At 43.3% G+C, this 12,566-nt stretch overlaps 1 protein-coding gene across 1 annotated transcript in view; it reads right to left on the bottom strand.

Annotated features, from left to right (window-relative positions):
- Positions 1–481: 481 nt before the first annotated feature.
- LOC115565786 (protein quaking-A-like) overlaps positions 482–12,566 on the bottom strand; it is a 45,620-nt gene continuing 33,535 nt past the window's right edge. The window contains exons 3-4 of the mRNA XM_030391295.1: positions 8,036–8,152; positions 482–937 (exon numbers count right to left, since the gene is read on the bottom strand). Of these exons, the coding sequence (XP_030247155.1) occupies positions 497–937; positions 8,036–8,152 (558 nt within the window). The 3' untranslated portion in view covers positions 482–496. The remainder of the gene's footprint in view (positions 938–8,035; positions 8,153–12,566) is intronic.

The raw sequence follows: 12,566 nt of genomic DNA, 5'->3' as shown, positions 1-12,566 counted from the left end.
ATAATCATAACGTCATCTTCTTCCTTGGGGTGTCCCTTGTGTACTGGTTCCAGAAAGCATCATAATTTGCCTACAGCAAAAAGCTGATACTTTGTAATGCAGTTATATCTAGGGCAAACATTGTCCTTGTTGCATCTGTTTCTCCCAAACTAAAAGAATATAAATGAAGCACACGTGTGAACATAATTCTGCATTTACAGGATAAAGTGTGGGAAGGGAAAGCAGCTTAACAACATTAAAACCCGAGTGCATCTCTTGTTTAGCCTGGAATTGGCTGGCCCCATTTCCTCAGACCACCAAGCCCTGTGCATCGCCACCTGATGGAAAACCTGGGCCTTCAGCTGCCTCGTCCACCTGGTCACCACAGTTAACAAGGAAAATAAACAGCGGATGCCAAAAAACTACCAGCAGCCGTCACCAGTGCCACAGCGTACGAGGAAGTTGGGGCAGAGGGGAAGCGGAGATGAAATGTGACAGTGACAGGAGGTGTGTGCAGCTAGCTATGTTTTTCCATTCCACTCAGGGTACAGCCAACCTGTTCCCCTGGTCTATATATGGAAGTAAACAGGATGCAAACAGTGGGGTAGAGGTGATATGCCATATGTAGCCTTACTATCCTGTTGTTTGGACTGAGATCGTAAGGAAAGGCGCTTTTCAGCACTCCTAAACAAGAGCTAAACCGTGTCTTAAGTAACTTCCCTGGAAACTCACAAAACTTGTGGAGAGCTTTAAACAGCCTATGAGGCCATAGGCAGCTACCGTGTGTATAAGCTTGTGTGTGGTATGTACTCACGGCAGGTACGAGGAGCTTCTTGACCTCCTCCACTGCTCTCCTCATCTTGATCTCAGCTCTGGCCTGGGAATCTTCAACTGTGATCAGGACATGAAGGTCTTCGTTTAGGTGTTCCCAGTTTGGCTTCCCTCTGTTCTGCTCCTCCTGGACAGAGATAGAGGGAAAGTGAGAGAAAGACAGTGAGCAAATGTGACAGTGTGGGTGTGCTGGAGCACCAGTGCAGTAACACGGCATATCAGAGGAAGCGGAGGCGAGAGGCAGGCATACACAGAGGACGACAGAGTCCTGTGAAGAGAAGCAGGATGACAGGACCGGCCCTTTAGTCAGCTATTTAGCTTTAACTTTGAGAGGACACTCTTCTTTAATAGATCCCTCGCTTCAGAGAGACAAAGACGACAGCTAGTCCTGCAGCAATTAATATCAGTAAAAGATTGAAGGGTGGATGGATCAGAGAGAGTTTTTTAAGCCACACCAACCTAACTAGTAGGAATGCAGTTGTGATACATAGGGTATAGTTCAAACTGCCGCAGGATTGTGTGTAAAGGAGGACGTGTGTGCCTCTGTCTCAGACATGTGTTTGCATGGACAATGTTGTCCAGGTAACAATAGCTCTCTGAGGGAGTCATTTTCCCTCCTGAAAAGGCAGTGCCAAAGCACTCAGAGGGCGCCAAATTGTAGCACTAGCAGTACCTGAAAGGCAGAATGGGCTGTATTCAAAACCAACACCACAGCTCGATAGCCTTTCAAAACTGTTAAATAGGAAGCCGTTTCAAGATTTAAATTGGGGCGGCTTGGGTTGGGAAATCGTGCATGACGTTTTACGTTTTTCAGGTGCCTCTATGAAAAGCCCAGTCATGCCTGACTCTTTTTGAAAAGGTAAAATGGGATATGTAGAGACAACTATGGTGTAGCCACACATTTGTAGAAGAACCACCCTTCTCCATTCAGTGTAGCTACTTTCCTCCCTCTTCTGGTTGCCCCACTGACAGTAAGTGCAGCGAGCAGACACTGAGAGCCCTCTAAAAAGCTTTTGAGGTTGTATCGATGTCACTGTACAACCATGAAAGTCAGCGGTTTGAAAGCTGACTACTTCCCCTTGAGGTGAGGAGTTGAGGTCTAGGGTTGTCGGAAAAAAGATGCAACCTCAGATTCTTTGATGTGTGACACCACATTAAAACATCAAAACGCGGATTGTAATGTCACAACGGTATTATTTGATTTCGTGAAAACAAAAAGGGAAATGTCAAAAGGAATGCAACTCAAAAACAGCTCTAAATCGGAATTTCTTTCTTGAAGAAGGTCAGAGTCTCAAGTAGTCGGACGCATCCAAGCTTTTCCTCCGCCTGCTGTGGGTTCAGGTTTGTACAGACTGTTGATGAACACTGCTGTTTAACCCTCGCAAATACAAACCACCGCAACTTCACGTCACAGCTCATTTGTGAGTAGTGAGCCACTGTGACTGTGTCTGATTATAAACAATGCATTGCGGTGCTCTGCAGGGGTCCCCCCTGACATGATTTCTACACACTCAACGAGCACCACAAAGTGAATGTTGCACACACACACACAAATACAGGGTGCTTGAAGCTTCCGCTGAGTGCCACCCACCTGCTTTCTACTCCACAGAGACCTGTTGCCATGGCACTGCTCTTTGCAACACACACACACACACGCGCACACACACAAGAAAGTTCAATATTCCACTCTCGTTTTCCCCTTTTCCACACAGGGGGGAGGGCCTAGTTTCAGCAGTCAGGCCATTATTTCACCATGGCTGTTTGCTTATGGCCTATTAGGGGACATGGGGACTAGAAGGTGACTCAGCATTTTCTAGAGGGGACAAAGACAGACAGACAGGCCATGAAGGCTGCCTCTTTATGCAGGGCACTGTATGAAAGCACATGGCAGATACATAAATGCACATTTATTGACGGATTGTTGCTTAAGTTGGACCCAACAAAGCAAGTCGAACACATGTCTGCATGTGTATGTGGCTGCGCAAAAAGAATTAAGGGCGCGCGCACACACACACACACACACACACATCAATGCAAGCACACACACCTCACACCAGCATGACTGCCTGTGAACAAGGTCACTGTGTGCCCTCTGAGAGAAAGTGACAGCATGACAAACACGAGGAATAGTGGGGGTGGAGGGGGAGACAGAGTGAGAAAAGGGGGAGGGTGAGGTGAACGCAAAAGTGAATACTGGGAAGACCTTTGATTAGAATAGTCTGCACTGGCCGACATCAAATGCCATGGCAATAACCACGTACCAGAGGGTAATCGGTTATGGCAAAACATGTGGCATGAATAAATAGCACGGACACTGCATCTAGAAGCAACATCTAAGAATAGGATCAGAGGGAGAGACTGTGCGTCAGTTTTACTGCCTGACTTGCATCGTCTGTACAGCACCTGTTTGCCTGCTGGGTTTCACACCCCTCAGCTTGAGCCAATTAAACTTTAAGGCCTCAATTCTCAACATGGATGACACCACATGCTTACAGAAATAGAAGTCTTTTTCTTCAGATGCTGCCATTCATTTTTTTTTAGGTTGCACTTAAAACAACAAGAGTGGCAGTGCAATCTCGTTGCTCACATGTCACTTTGTCAATTGATCTTTTTCGTGCCATCGTTTCACCTGCCCCACTTCCACAGGTGAGCTACAGTGCTGGGTCCGGTACACCTCTGAGGCTGGAAGCGATTTATTGAATCGCTCAAGGATGCGTAACAGGTTACACATTTGCACACATGAAGCCTTCAGTCCTTGGGTTTGTTGTTGAAGGTCAGTCCTTCTTATACACCACAGTGCTGCTTCCAAAGGATTTTAGGCAATGGGGTGCAGTCATTTGTCCTGGCAGCGTTGTACTTTAACATGTGCAAATTAAAGTATTTGCACCGTTTCATCTCTTCCACTTGGAATAGTCCCTTCCCCTTGATCCTAAAAGACATTCCCAGCAGGGGTCAATGCAGCTCAGGCTAAATGCCAACAGGTCAAACAGGTGCAGTAGGGAGCTGCAGGAGGGACAAGTGAGGGCAGGCAGGGCTGTTAAGGTGATAGACTGCTGTCAACTACCAAAAAAGACTGGCTTAAGAATGGATTGAGAATGGCAATATGGTACTGCTTATTAATGCTTGATGATTTTGGTGTATGTATATGTATATATGTATATATTTATATATATATTTATTTATTCATTCATTTATTTATTTATTTATTTATTTATTTATTTAACAGGTCAGTTTGAGCACAACAGAATGCCTTCCTGAAGAGGTCACCAAAATGTCAACATCAACAGCTCAAGTAACCATACTACAGCACACTTAAACTGAAAAAAAATAGCAAAAATAGCTCAAGCAAACCATGTTGCAGGCGCTGCTACACCTGGTGCTATTTGCCATCGTCTCCTCTCAATGCAATTCTCAGTCAATAATACCCAGTGCACCAAAAGTAACATCTGAACATTGCTCTGCCTTTTCTCATCAACACAATAGCACCCTGTAAACTCTTAATAAAACAGAAACAAGCTTTCAGTTGCATTGGGCCAAGTATTTAGAAATCAGGAGATGAGAAAAAGAAACAAGTCAGCTAAACTTTAAACAAAACAAGTGTGCTTGCTGCTGCGCCAACAGGCCAATCAACTTTAACGTATCGATTGCCAATGTCACACATTCGCTCTCAAGCAATAAAGTTTGGGAGCTTTGCTGTGGCGCTGTCTACTGGCTGGCAGAAGTTGAAGGTCCAAGCTTGAGGCCTATTCTGCTCTGCCATTGACCATGTAGCTACAACAATTAAGCTATTGTGTGTCCGTCAGCAAGAAAACTCATCAAAAAATAAATGCATTTGACACAAAATAAGTCTGTGACTCAAACTACATAGCTGTCTATAGTGCTAACTGTAATCTAACATTGTGTGGTTGCCAAAATAGAATTAGGGAGTCATTTTTCTAAAATGGAGGAAAATCCCTATTTCAGCAATGGTCGATATAAAGTACCTGTAATTTAATTCCTTATATACCTGCTGCTTCTTGCATTAAGCAGACTGCAAGAGTGAAAACCAGAGGGACTCGAGCTGCCACATTTGATGAAAGTTTGATTGGAATACAACTTCTTCTTTTTCTTTCCAGACATTTAGACAATAATCATCAGAAAGGACATCATATATACAAGTTTCATCTCCGTAGGCAGTAACTAAAGAGTAAAGAATAAATGTTGCTGTCACAGACACCTTACATTTGGTCTTGTTTGATCAGAGCGTGAAGCTCAGTCATGGGACAGACAATTATCCTGCGTTAGTCTCTTGTTCACAGACATTCACAAGTGGGTTTAATGATTTCACCATTTTCATACTATAATTATGACTTAAATACTTCGTAAATATATTTCTGAAGGGTTCTCTCTACACATTCTGAGTTTAAAAAGGTATTCACTACTAAGAAAGCTTGTTTTATTATGAATTAAGCTAAACACATTAGTTTGTTGGCATGTAACAACAGTTCTTTTGATAGCGCTACAGTGGCTAAGACTTGTTATGAAAATGGTAACATAATTACAGTTGTTTGTCTTGGTTAAAATGACAACATGCTCATATTTTACGAGCACAAGTAGATGCTCATTTATCTTGAAATATAAACAGTTTATCTAAAATTAAAAAGAGAAACAATGTGTGGCTGTGGCTTAAGAATCAACAGCTAGCTTAAAAAGGATGGGTGATATTAGTATGCAGTCACAGCAGGCGGTACTTATGGGCAGAATTGGATGTGAGCAGCCAATAATTTGCACACAAAATATTACAGGAAACAATCTAGGGAAATGTGTAATGCTGGGTAAGTGAAGGGTAAGTGCGCAATGCAAGACGTATAAAATAGCAACAAATATTGATCATGACATACCTAATTATGAACATTATATTTGGTGTTATTTGATAAGAGTGTGCTTTTCCACATTTTCCTCCTCACCTGCCTCTTTCCTCCATATTTTCTAATTTATCTGCTTTTCTTCTCTCACCATTGTTCTTCATTTCACCTTGCATCACTCACTCTCTCTCTCCCTCTCCCCTCAGTGTCTACCCGACTCTCTCCCACTGCATAGCTCCAGTGAGCCGACTCCCCGCCAGGCAGTGCGGCCCAGGAGGGAGCAACCAGCTGAATTATTGAGAGCATAAAAACGCTGCCGCTAATGGATCCTGAATAAACACACTGGCTAAGCTGCTCCCGCGGCTTCCTCTGCTGCCACAGGGCATCACGCTGAAAATACTGAGGTTGAGGACGCAGTGACTGGAGGCTACGGGCTGAGGCTTTGTTTGGGCCTGAGACACAGTTATGACACGCTAGGGCCATCCAAAGGATTTTAGTGAACAGGGGGATAATCTGTTGGTGATTCTTGTGATTTGACAGTAGATGCAGCAAGGAAATTAAAATTGGACGGAAATTCGATATTTTTTGATAATCTTTTCTCCAACCTAACTATCAATATCTAAGATTAGACAGAAAAAGGTGGTGAGAAAGGGAAGTGTCATTTTAATTAGAGCAATTTAGAAAATAAAGGCTTACACAGAGATTTGACACAATAATTTAGCAGGAGTAACAACAAGAACTATTTCTGAAACATTTTAAATATTAAGTTATGCTCCAAGCCCATCACAAATCAAAACACTGAGTAAAGACATTATCCAGCTCGTCTGTATAATGGCATAAATATTTAACTGTTCTGGGCTTTTGTTAGATTAATACAGGATCTTTGACAGGTGCCTCCAAACAAAGTGGCACACATTAAGCTTTAAAATGGTGCGAGATTATGAAGGCCATCATATATTTATGTAATGAGCCAAGACAAACGCGTGTGCATGAGTATGTGCATGCCCGAGTGTGTTCGCGCTCATTTAACTACTTCAGGATCTAATTCCAAAGAAAGAACCATGGCAGAGTGTCTTCATCTTGTTCTGTAATAATGAACACACTCCAAGGGAAATGAGAAGAGATAGAAATTAAAATACGAATGGAGGAGTCATTAAAAAAAAAAAAAAAGGGAGGGAAGAAAATGTTGGCCCTGCAGCAAACTGGAGCTTCTAAGATTATGACTCAGCTGAAAATCTGCGTGCATCTGCGTGTATAAACCCCATTTCTAATACGATGCATCGTGGTCTGTGAAGGAGATTCCCATATGAAGAGGGATGAAATAAACTTATTACTGATTTATGTAAATGCATTGTAATATAGCACCACTGCCTGGAAAATCACAGCAACTAGGAGCCGCAGACAAAAAGGGGGAAGAGGGAGACTTAAAAAAAAGGGTGCAAGTGCAAAAGGTGTCACTCAGTGAAGAAAAACAGGAACAGAAAAACAGCCAAAAGCAGCCATTATAGCACAGCTAAGACCCATGGGTAAAACATGCACAGATGCTTGAAATACCACAGTTTTCAAAACTGTCAATTTGTCCTCACAGGAACTTCAAAGTAAATCAGCAAATCTGATCTGACACACTTTGGGAGCCCTCGGGGATGAATCCAAGTTGCTGTAGCATTCAAAGTTTAGATTTTCATTGTTTAATCGTCTGCTTTGGCTGAAGGGTATGGTGTATCAAAATTTGATATGTAGGCAGCTATAATACGGCATGAGTCAACTTTGTGGGCTTAAAACGACATACTACTGCAAGGTCAACCCGGTCAGTGCAGTAGAGGACAACCAAACAACAACACTGCTTTGCAACAATCAGTCGGACTACCAAATGCTTTGATGTTGCTGTTTAAAGACAAAACAGTGTGCAAATTTCTGTGCCAACACCCAATTTGAAGGTAAATTAACACAAAAGTGTTTTTACCAAATTCATACCCTGGCTCTCAGGATATATAGACAGGAAACATTAGCCTTTTATGTCTTCAACCTCAGTTCAGTAGGTCCAGAAATAGAGGTAGCCCCTGGCCTTAGTCGTGTGCTTTACTACTGCAGCCTGTACTTTCCACTGCACAGCGTTTTGCAAACAGCCCTATCGGATGTCAGAATGCAGCCACCGGGCATCCACTGAGCTCATGTTTGCCTCGTGTTTCTACAGGGATAGTGGGATGTTTTTGTGTGACAGGGGTCCTGGATAGTTTCACATTATTGTGTAATATCTCAAGAGAGATGAGGAATCTTTGTTGTGAAAAAGGGGTGACTTTTAGTGTGTCTTTTTTACTTGTATGAGTAGAATCTTATCTAATGACAAACACTATTATCAAGAGAAAAAAACATGAATTTACCTTCTTCTTGTCTCTCATGGAGCTCTTGCCTCGCACCATGATTTTGCATCCCGTCTCTGCTTCCAACTGTTTGGCTGTGAGTCCTCGTGGGCCAAGGATTCGTCCCACAAAGTTATACTGCAGAAACAGAGAGAGAAATATACAGGTGAGTATAGAGTGGGAGAGGATACGGATATTACGGATATTGCATTTCCTTACAGATTTAACTGGCAATTAAAATCTACCAATAACAACGGTTGAATGCAAACGGTCAAGTTCTCCTTAAATATGCAACAGGATTACATCACACAGAACAAACAGGAATACAGATGTCACTTTCCGTCTAGATAGGAAATTACGCCTCTGCTGCCATGCCTTCACCCACCACACCAAATCAACTACTTTCTGCCTATGTTGTCTCTCTTGCAACATTGCTAAAGCAGACATGGCAAGGTTCTCTCCTTACTATGGTTGCAACACTACCAGAAATGGGTCTTTACCAATAATACCGAGGAGGATTAGCATTAAAAAGGGTACTAAGGGTTCCTTTAAGAATAATTAAGTTAATTTTGCAGTTGAATGTTTTACTATTTGGCTGGATTTCCAACCACAGACCGCAGCGGGGTAGACTTGCCCCGACATTCAACACCCCCGCTAGATGTCAAAATGGTGCCGAATAGAAAAGTAGAAAATTAACTACACGGAATTTTAGAATGGTGGTTAGTAGACAAAGGGGAAATGGAGTTTGAGGATGCTGAAGGGAAGGTGAGTTGCGAGGTGATGTAGAGTACCTGACACAATTTTCTTATCAAGGACCCTCTTTCCACTTTTGTGTGGCTTTGGAGCTTTGTACCAAAAGGAAACATATTTAACAACGTAATCCCCTCCACTTGAAACTGGCTTCCAACGGGATAACGGGAAAATGTGTTGAAATAATCCAGTGCAATTTTCAGCCAAAATAAAAACAGAAGGAAAGGAGGAGAGATGGGGTAGAGTGGGGAGCACAGTGACGCATAGAGAGGTAAACAAACCACCCATTTTTAAACAGTGTGCACAGCGGCTGGTGGAGTGCATGATGGGTAAGATCTCTGGCACTATTAAAATGGGATAAAAATGTCCAAACCTGAAATATTCAAACGCTCACTGGCACAATGAGTAGTGTTCCTTGACAATGAGAAGCGCAACTGTTCGTCTCTTGAGCTGTTGCAATGAGCCGTGACACTGCCGCATTAAATTCTTAAATGCAGTCACATCTGCTTATGCACTCCAACGCACCAATGCCATAGCAAAATCCAAAAGACCATCAGAGAAGTCACATTTAATTACAGAGGGATTATAAATTTAACGCGATGCTGGTGTATTTCCCCTGAACTACGTAAACAAACACTGGTGAGGACAGTGAAAACCTCCAAGATGTTGTTGTCTGTGTCCCCGTTGCTGGGCTTGCCTGCAACCGTCGCATGTCTGCGCGTCTTTGTCAGGAAAGACACACCCTGAGATGCTAAAGTCCCTGCGGATGATCCTAGCATGCAGCTACAGAGGCTTTATGTTTCCATGTTGCAAGGCAACTGTCTGTTCGGTTTGCTCAAATCAAGAAAACTGGTGGAGGGGCTGTTTGTGAGAGTGTGCGCGCCTACTGAAGAATGCAGAGGCACCTGTCCTCGGAGGTCAGCCACCAACCATGCAGTGGCCCGCCTCAGACTGGTACATAAACACACATAGAAGAACACACACACACACACAGCCTCAAGGAGCACAGGAGAGAGCTGTCTGTCTGCATCACAGTACTGGCTGCAGACAAGGGTGAACCCCAAGCTCTGGACATGGCGGTGGTGCTGTGCTACACAACACACAAACAAACGTGGCCTCTTACCCATTACACAGAAGCTACAGTGACACTGTCCCGGGTGTTGTTATACAGCCTACCCTGATAGCAACTGCAGCACCAAATCTGAAAACCTCCAGCAGTCATCTGGCTCCGACACAAAATGTATGCCTCCAAGGATTAAAAGGTGTCTATCTATATGTCAATGCAAGCATGTGGCAGTTCCCACCAGCCTCACAGACTACAACATCTTCCATCAGTCCATATCCCATTTGATTTACACACTATAAATATTTTAAATACATAAAGGCATTGAATTAAAAAGAATGATCCAGATGTGAAATAGACATGAGAAGGGGGAAAAGGTATACATGATTAAAACTATGATCCTAGTTCAAACAGAAAGCATTTAATATTTTATTATCTGCCCTTCTCTCACTTTGTGACAGTGGAAGTTACTTCTCTGTGGACATAAATATGTTGATGATAATTAGACTTGACAGAGACCATGGCCTGACGGAGGAAAGCTGGGAGAAATAAAGAGAGAAAAGGTTAGAGAGATGATGACACAAGGGCAAAAGGGAAAAGTCATGGACGCCAGTGTGCAAGAAGAGCCAACACGCCACCACATTTTCACTCTAGATGTGAAACTCTATCTGATAGGGCGCTCAGGGATAAAGGGTTGGGGCAGGCCATTACATGCATGTGGCTTAGATTTTATGGCAACCCCCTTCCCCGGAGCAAAGGCTTGTGGGTGAAGGCTGGAGTTTCAGTGTCAGATGTCTTTTAATGATGACAGAGGCATGTGCAGAAAGTCGCAACAACATATGGGTGGGGGCACGCAGCAGCGTAGGCGTCAGGTCTGGCTAAGCAGTTACCACACTCACACATCACTCAAGGTACATTGTAAATGCAAACACACATTAAATGACTGTGCTTCAAACATCTCACCACAATCTGGCAATTTAGCAGGGAATGATACAGCCTCATATTAATAAAATCTCACAATTAGAACTGAGACTCTGTAAATAAAAATGATGCCAAACGCCTCTCAGTGATGTTAACTGTAGTGGATTGCTCTCTCTGCTCCCTGGCTTCCCACTCTGCAATGAGGGTTTGACATTCTTCTTGTGGATGTTGATATGCTGTTCAAAAAAGGCGATCTCCATTTTAAGCCACAGGAATGTAGAGACAATAAAAAGCCGAGCAGACGAGTTATCAGAAGGTTGCAGGGCCACTGAGCATGCCAGGAACTTCACTCAGTACAGCCAGAGGAGTAGGATGGATACAGTGCCCCTCACTACCAACCACACTATCTGCTCTTCAACGTCCTCATGCTAAACTATCAAGCCTCCTACGCAACTACAAAAAAATTTGCTAGTTTTCATCTTCTGTAATATCAGACTGAGGTCTTTAAAAAAAAATCATGTCTTGGGAACACCATGGCTTGCTTTACAAATCTCCGTACCCTCCACAAGACCTTGAAACAATCACTAGTGACAGGGAAATTTAACAGGCTTCTGCCAATAGATAATAATTAATACAAATACAAAAAGTGTCTTCCCCATGAATAACAGTGAAGAGTCATGAGCAATTTCCGGGTAGAACAAAACAATTACAAAAAAAAGTATGGGTATCTACTAGCTCCATTCAATTAAGCCCTACTGTCAGAAACCCGTCTGGTGGACAGAACACATGCATATCACTCTATTTTGCTGACTTGTAAACTCTCAACAGTCTCTTTTCCTCTTTGCTGCACTCTGCTCATTTACAGCATTAGAAGATTAGAGACACTGGGACCTTTCGGTGGACAATCCCTTTTTCTCCTCTAATTTCAGTCTAATTTTACCTCCGTTTTCGCCAAGTTTTTCAAACAAGCACACAAATACATAGAGAAGCACATACAGCATATACAAACAGCTTGTGTGTAAACACGGAAAAACAGACAGACGTGCACACACACTCACACACACACAAAGCCCCCTTCAGGACAAGGGCTTACACTGACATTAAAGGGCCTTTGTTTAGCCCCAGTTATCGCTACTCCACAGGCGGGTTATGTTGTGAGCATATCTACGTCTACGCCGCTGTGTGTGAAACCACAATGTATAGAGTGAACTCTTGCAGACACCCTCCGCACCCTGAGCTGACTGTCACTTGGGTTTGTGTGCACATGCCTTTTGGTTTGGTTTTTTTTTTGTGTGAACAACTGAGAAACAACAGCAGTTCCACCAACAATGCTCAGAGAAGCAGAACAATTGCGCCTTTGACGGTGTTTGTTTGTGGTGGTGGGGAGACAGGAAATGAGATCATGCTGAGGGCTCTGGCTGTGTGCGCGAAGAGCTTATCGGAGAGCAGGGCCAGGCCGAGAGGAGAATACCAATCACTTATTAGCCGGCCTCGCTGGGTTTATGGAAATGAGGAACAGTTCATTCAGTGCAATGTATCAAAGCAAGGTGGAATCTGTGGTGGTTACACCAGGCACTGTCATCTCTCCCCTGCTCTCTATCTTCTACGCTCAGTCAGTTGATTATAACCCTCCTTTTTTATCTGAGAAAACTCCTTGTCCTCATACCCAAGATATCTTCCGTCTCATTTCACTTCAAGTTATGGTATTTGAAGGGTGCATAGCTGAGCACTGGTTGCTTTAACACCTCCCTTCTGCTTCCAGACTTCCTTTTTTCATTTTCTGGAAACTGAGCAGGCTTCCTTTTCCTCTTTGTCTTA

This window comes from Sparus aurata, chromosome 16 (assembly GCF_900880675.1).
Source record: "Sparus aurata chromosome 16, fSpaAur1.1, whole genome shotgun sequence".
Classification (NCBI taxonomy): Eukaryota; Metazoa; Chordata; class Actinopteri; order Spariformes; family Sparidae; genus Sparus; species Sparus aurata.
Note: the sequence above shows the minus strand (reverse complement) of the source record. Positions and strands in the feature narration are given on the sequence as shown.